Source organism: Coregonus lavaretus (assembly GCF_964263955.1).
Source record: "Coregonus lavaretus genome assembly, contig: HAP1_SCAFFOLD_3059, whole genome shotgun sequence".
Classification (NCBI taxonomy): Eukaryota; Metazoa; Chordata; class Actinopteri; order Salmoniformes; family Salmonidae; genus Coregonus; species Coregonus lavaretus.
In genome coordinates, this window is record NW_028158403.1 from 20 (window position 1) to 7,500 (window position 7,481).

General features: G+C 47.0%; 1 protein-coding gene across 1 annotated transcript in view; it reads right to left on the reverse strand.

Moving 5' to 3' along the window:
• Positions 1 to 308: 308 nt before the first annotated feature.
• Positions 309 to 7,481, reverse strand: part of LOC311124039 (tetraspanin-18B-like) — a gene marked incomplete at its 3' end in the record, with an annotated part of 33,067 nt that continues 25,894 nt past the window's right edge. Inside the window, exons 2-6 of the mRNA XM_084198254.1 lie at positions 3,915 to 4,010; positions 1,730 to 1,924; positions 1,132 to 1,206; positions 677 to 775; positions 309 to 488 (exon numbers count right to left, since the gene is read on the reverse strand). Of these exons, the coding sequence (XP_084054380.1) occupies positions 309 to 488; positions 677 to 775; positions 1,132 to 1,206; positions 1,730 to 1,924; positions 3,915 to 4,010 (645 nt within the window). The remainder of the gene's footprint in view (positions 489 to 676; positions 776 to 1,131; positions 1,207 to 1,729; positions 1,925 to 3,914; positions 4,011 to 7,481) is intronic.

Here is a 7,481-nt window from a genome sequence, read left to right on the forward strand (position 1 = left end):
GACTACAGTAATATTGAGGTGCTGGCCAACGCACGCAAGATTTGTTCTAAGACAACTGTAATATAGTGAATAGCAGGTCCTGTTGGCATCACATTTCATGTTAACCACATTGGAAAACGAACACTTCTGAGGCATTGTAAACATAACAAACAGAAATCCCTGAAATCCCATTTGTAAACCCCCCAAAAAAGTGTGAACCCAGGAGGGGTTTTGACATGCAAGCACACATGAACACACACACACACACACACACACACACACACACACACACATACACACACACACACACACCACAGGTTTCTTATAACCTTGTTATAGCGGAGCACCATGCTTCCCCTCAGACACTCGTCTCTGCTGAGGTCGTCCACGGCATCTCCAGGGTGACTGTTGCCCTGGCAACACGCCTCAGGAACAATCTTGTCTGGGCTGAGGAGCCTGAACAGGCTCTCCTCAAAGTCATCCGGGCTGTTCACCCCACAGCAGTCAAACTATAACAACAGAGAGACATGGTAGATTAGTACTGTATAGTGATGTAACTGCACTATACTCTATCTAAAGATTCTCAACAAACAAACTATAGAATTGATAACAGCCAATGACATGAGGTCGATGATAACAATGGACAGCGCGGACTGTCACGTCTCTGTGTCGCTGTGCACCCTGAACGGAGTCTTACGGTGGTCATGATGGCGTTCCAGGTGGAGGTGAAGACATCAGTGTTGTTGTGTCCATGGTAGCGACTCTTCAGCTCCCTGGTAAAGTTCTCTCTGGTGAGCTGCACAATAAAAGAAGGGTTTTTTCAGGATTCTACCAAATAAGTTCAGATGTCCTTTTAAAACCATGGCAACCTCTAAATCGTCTGATGCCTTTGGGCCCCAGTCTCATTTTTTGAATCAACCCCATTACTGTAGCAATGCCATGGTACTTTTCCCCCCTCTGTTGTAGATGATTCCCTGTAAGTGCTTTCAGTAAAGATCCTCCATGGCAGGTTTGTTTGACAACCCCCATTACGGCCATCCCTCATGGTCCTATCTGGGATTGATGCCTGATAGCGTAGGTGCACCCTGTCCTAATATGGGCGTAACGTCCTAATAATGTTACCTGATCCCAATCAGAGAGAGAAACACTCACATGCTCCCGGAATATGAAGGCCAGCACGGCTGCAGCTAACTCTGCCAGGAAGATGACCAGGATGAGCATGAAGAACTGAGGAAGAGGGAGGGAGACAGAGACGATCACAACACTGACTCCATCCACTAGTTTAGATTTAAAATGGATGCTAACATATGAAAGCTCATGAATAACACTCAATATAAGTCAAAGGCCTCTTCTGTTTCAGTGACCAATAATTAACGCAACATATAATTTACTCCACTAGATGGCACTATTCGTTATATTGTTGTAAGACCTGAATATCCTAGCGTTTTCCAGCACCGTGCTCCAAGTTACCAGCTGAGCCCAACTAGGCAAACATAATGATTAGTGTGGACGGGATGATGGTACAGAAGGGAAGTAGCTGTCGCCTGATTGATTTTCACACAGCTTATCAGCGATGCCCAATTACCAGCACTGCTTGGTGAAATTGTACGCGCTGACAAGCCAAGAGGACTAGCCCAAACGTGGAGTAGTTGACTTACAAAGAGCAGATGGCTCCGCAGCAACCCTGGAACGTTTATAAACACGCTTAAAGCCGATTACAACACTATTATAACACTCTTTAAAAACTTACAAAGAGTAGCAGACACTTGTTCTCCCGGATGGCTCCGCAGCAGCCCAGGAATCCCAGGAGGAAGAGCATCGCCCCCATGGCCAGGAGGATGTAGACCCCAGTGAAGAGCAGAGGGTTGGCTGCTACCATCTCCCTGAAGCCCGTAGGGTCCAGCAGCACCCACACACCCACACCAAGCAGGAAGGAGCCTCCTAACTGGACCACACACACACACACAGAGAGGGAGCCAATCAGAATAGGAGAGGCACACAGGCAGCCAATCAGAACAGAGTGCAGCCAGGAAGTAGGAAGTACAGTAGGAAGTAGACGCCTGATTCAACCGGGAGAGGCTATACGGACATGCCTGGTGCCCAAATTGATGACGCTTGTCACGCAGCGAGTCGAGTGGAGAAAAACTGATTTGGTTCAGTCAGTTCAGTTCAGTCTGTCGTCCTGATGAGTTCTTCCCAGCTAGCTAGTTTATGCTTGTGGCTAGAAACTTCAGCGATAATTTGAAAATTGTCTGCCGAAGTTGGGACTTGGGATTGTTCAGAATCATTCTGTTTTTAACAGAGTAATGGTTCGTAAAAAAAGAAAAGAAAAAATGAAACGTTAGACATTAATACCATAGTTGTACATTTTTGGTGAAAATCACTAGAATAAATGTGCTTTAGCTGTCACCCTGTGGCGTCATGATGCTGTGGCGTCATGATGCTGTGGCGACATGATGCTGTGGCGACATAATGCTGTGGCGACATGATGCTGTGGCGACATGATGCTGTGGCGACATGATGCTGTGGCGACATGATGCTGTGGCGTCATGATGCTGTGGCGACATGATGCCAATTGCACGCTCCCTCAAAACTTTGTTGTGTGGCAAAACTGCACATTTTAGAGTGGCCTTTTATTACCGTGTCATGATCATGCTGTTTAATCAGCTTCTTGATATGCCACACATGTCAGGTGGATGGATTATCTTGGCAAAGGAGAAATGCTCACTAACAGGGATGTAAACAAATTTGTGCACAACATTGGAGAGAAATAAGCTTTTTGTGCGTATGGAACATTTCAGGGATTTTTTTATTTCAGCTGATGAAACATGGGACGAACACTTTACATGTTGCGTTTATATTTTTGTAGCATCCGACAGCAGAACATCAGACAGCAGAACATCAGACAGCAGAACATCATAACATCAAACAGAAGAACATCAGACAGCAGAACATCAGACAGCAGAACATCAGACAGCAGAACATCAGACAGCAGAACATCATAACATCAAACAGAAGAACATCAGACAGCAGAACGTCAGACAGCATAAAATCAGACAGCAGAACATCAAACAACAGAACATCAGACAGCAGAACATCATAACATCAAACAGAAGAACATCAGACAGCAGAACATCAGACAGCAGAACATCAGACAGCAGAACATCAGACAGCAGAACATCATAACATCAAACAGAAGAACATCAGACAGCAGAACGTCAGACAGCATAAAATCAGACAGCAGAACATCAAACAACAGAACATCAGACAGCAGAACATCAGACAGCAGAACATCAGAACATCAGACAGCAGAACATCATAACATCAAACAGAAGAATGTCAGACAGCAGAACATCAAACAGAAGAACATCAGACAGCAGAACGTCAGACAGCAGAACATCAGATAGTAGAACATCAGAACATCAGACAGCAGAACATCAGAACATCAGACAGCAGAACATCATAACATCAAACAGAAGAATGTCAGACAGCAGAACATCAAACAGAAGAACATCAGACAGCAGAACGTCAGACAGCAGAACATCAGATAGTAGAACATCAGAACATCAGACAGCAGAACATCAGACAGCAGAACATCAGACAGCAGAACATCAGACAGCAGAACATCAGACAGCAGAACATCAGAACATCAGCCAGCAGAACATCAGAACATCAGAACATCAGACAGCAGAACATCAGACAGCAGAACATCAGAACATCAGACAACAGAACATCAGACAGCAGAACATTAGCCAGCAGAACATCAGACAGCAGAACATCAGACAGCAGAACATCAGACAGCAGAACATCAGACAGCAGAACATCAGAACATCAGACAGCAGAACATCAGACAGCAGAACATTAACCAGCAGAACATCAGAACAGCTAGCAGAACATTAGACAGTGGAAGTGTAAAGCAAGCAGCATATACTCACGAAAATGAGGAAGTTGAAGATGAACATGAGGTACTTGATGCAGCTGAGACAATCCCCCTCCATGTCTGTGCCCCGCACTGAAGCCTCCCCGGACCCCTGCAGACACACACACACACAGGCCTGTTCATTACTGAAAAGCATAGAGCACTGTACAACACAAAATAACTAAGGTTATGCCATAGCGTGACTCCTGTCCTGCACAGGATGGTTGAGCTGCAGTTCAGCTACGGTTTTGGGCTCTAGAGACGTTAAATCATCCTCTTTGAGACTGAGGTGAGAAGAGCCGTCCTCTCCTCTCCTCTCTTCCACAAAACGGAGATACAGGATAGACATGAGAGAGTAAAAGCTAAGGGCAGAGAGATGTCAGTCCCCTAAAGATAGTGGGGACCTGTCACTGCCAGGCTGTCCCTGTGTGACTCTGTGTCATGTGGGGACGTGTGGGAGGATGTGTTACATTTCATGCAGCCGGCCATCAGAATCAGCGCTGCTAGTGTGAAGAGGACCAACAGTCTTTTCCAGCTATGGTGGTGTTTACCAGGACTCTGCCACCTGCTGCCACCTGCCACAGCTGACTCACTTCACATCCTGCAGTAACCAAGCAGTGATACTGTTCAGACAACACAAACCAGCCTGTCTGTTCTTTAGTTGAGTCAACTGGCTGGTCTGGGGGGGGAAGCCTGCAAACAGCATACACAACAAGTGGGTCTCCGGGACCAGGTTTGAAGAACACATTTCTCTCAATCTAAAACAGTCACCAGCAACTATTGATATGAGGTTTTACGTGGTAACCTCGTCACTTAGATAGGTAGTGTGGTGTCTGTCTGACCTCATCACGTAGATAGGTAGTGTGGTGTCTGTCTGACCTCATCACTTAGATAGGTAGTGTGGTGTCTGTCTGACCTCATCACTTAGATAGGTAGTGTGGTGTCTGTCTGACCTCATCATTTAGATAGGTAGTGTGGTGTCTGTCTAACCTCATCACTTAGATAGGTAGTGTGGTGTCTGTCTAACCTCATCACTTAGATAGGTAGTGTGGTGTCTGTCTGACCTCATCACTTAGATAGGTAGTGTGGTGTCTGTCTGACCTCATCACTTAGATAGGTAGTGTGGTGTCTGCCTGACCTCATCACTTAGATAGGTAGTGTGGTGTCTGTCTGACCTCATCACTTAGATAGGTAGTGTGGTGTCTGTCTAACCTCATCACTTAGATAGGCAGTGTGGTGTCTGTCTGACCTCATCACTTAGATAGGCAGTGTGGTGTCTGTCTGACCTCATCACTTAGATAGGTAGTGTGGTGTCTGCCTGACCTCTCCATACACCACAGACACAGCTGACCTCCCTGTTAGCACCTACAGTAAATGAAACCCGATTCTCCCTGGGTACATCCCAAAGGGAAGCCTTTTCCCTATATAGTGCGCTATGAGCCCTATGGGCACTACATAGGGAATAGGGTGCACTACATAGGGAATAGGGTACACTTCATAGGGAATAGGGTGCACTACATAGGGAATAGGGTGCACTACATAGGGAATAGGGTACACTACATAGGGAATAGGGTGCACTACATAGGGAATAGGGTGCACTACATAGGGAATAGGGTACACTACATAGGGAATAGGGTGCACTACATAGGGAATAGGGTGCACTACATAGGGAATAGGGTGCACTACATAGGGAATAGAGTGCATTACATAGGGAATAGGATACACTACATAGGGAATAGGGTACACTACATAGGGAATAGGGTGCACTACATAGGGAATAGGGTACACTACATAGGGAATAGGGTACACTACATAGGGAATAGGATACACTACATAGGGAATAGGATGCACTTTATAGGGAATAGGGTACACTGGTACACTACATAGGGAGTATGGTGCACTACATAGGGAATAGGGTGCACTACATAGGGAATAGGGTGCACTACATAGGGAATAGGGTACACTACATAGGGAATAGGGTGCACTACATAGGGAATAGAGTGCACTACATAGGGAATAGGGTACACTACATAGGGAATAGGGTACACTACATAGGGAATAGGGTACACTACATAGGGAATAGGGTACACTACATAGGGAATAGGGTGCACTACACAGGGAATAGGGTACACTACACAGGGAATAGGGTACACTACATAGGGAATAGGGTACACTACATAGGGAATAGGGTGCACTACATAGGGAAAGGGTGCACTACATAGGGAATAGGGTGCACTACATAGGGAATAGGATACACTACATATGAAATAGGGTACACTACATAGGGAAAGGGTGCACTACATAGGGAATAGGGTGCACTACATAGGGAATAGGGTGCACTACATAGGGAATAGGGTGCACTACATAGGGAATAGGGTGCACTACATAGGGAATAGGGTACACTACATAGGGAATAGGGTGCACTACATAGGGAATAGGGTGCTATTTGGGACACACACCCCTATTGTTAGTCCCTCAGTGGGCACTCAGCTGTGTAAATGTGTATTTAATGCCCATTAGAACACTATCTGCCCTGTGTTGCTGGTCTTAGTCTAATTAACTAAATGGTGTGTGTGTGTGTGTGTGTGTGTGTGTGTGTGTGAGTGAGTGAGTGTGTATGTGGTGGAGCCCCCTTCTGCTGTAGTTCAATGCAGCCTCTATGACTGACCGGGCCGGGGCAGTGTAGAGTAGAGCACTCTGGGTAATTGATGTCCTTTAAAGGGGATTTTGGGTAATGAAGTGGAGCCTTTTCATAAGTGTATGGGGAATTTGGGTTTATAGACACACACACACACAAAGAGAGAGAGAACCACACACACATAAACACACAGAGAAACACATGCATACACACACACACACACACAAACAAACACACGAACACACGAACACACGAACACACACTGCACAGAACTCCAGTGTCCCACTCTGCAGATGTGGCTCCTGTCAAAAATAGGACTGGGGGCAGCTGGACGATTTCACACTGCCAAATAGAAGATGGCCAGAAATAATTCCCTTCACTATCTCCCCCTCTCTCCTCTTCTGTCCTCCCCTCTCTCCTCTTCTGTCCTCCCCTCTCTCCTCTTCTGTCCTCCCCCTCTCTCCTCTCCTCTCCTCTCCTCCCCTCTCTCCTCTTCTGTCCTCCCCCTCTCTCCTCTCCTCTCCTCCCCCTCTCTCCTCTCCTCTCCTCCCCTCTCTCCTATTCTGTCCTCTCCCCTCTCTCCTCTTCTGACCTCCCCTCTCTCTCCTCTTCTGTCCTCTCCTCTCCTCCCCTCTCTCCTCTTCTGTCCTCCCCCTCTCTCCTCTTCTGACCTCCCCTCTCTCTCCTCTTCTGTCCTCTCCTCTCCTCTCTCCTCTTCTGTCCTCCCCCTCTCTCCTCTTCTGACCTCCCCCCTCTCTCCTCTCCTCTCCTCCCCCTCTCTCCTCTTCTGTCCTCTCCTCTCCTCCCCTCTCTCTCCTCTTCTGTCCTCTCCTCTCCTCCCCTCCACTCTCTCCTCTTCTGTCCTCCCCCTCTCTCCTCTTCTGACCTCCCCTCTCTCTCCTCTTCTGTCCTCTCCTCTCCTCCCCTCTCTCCTCTTCCGTCCTC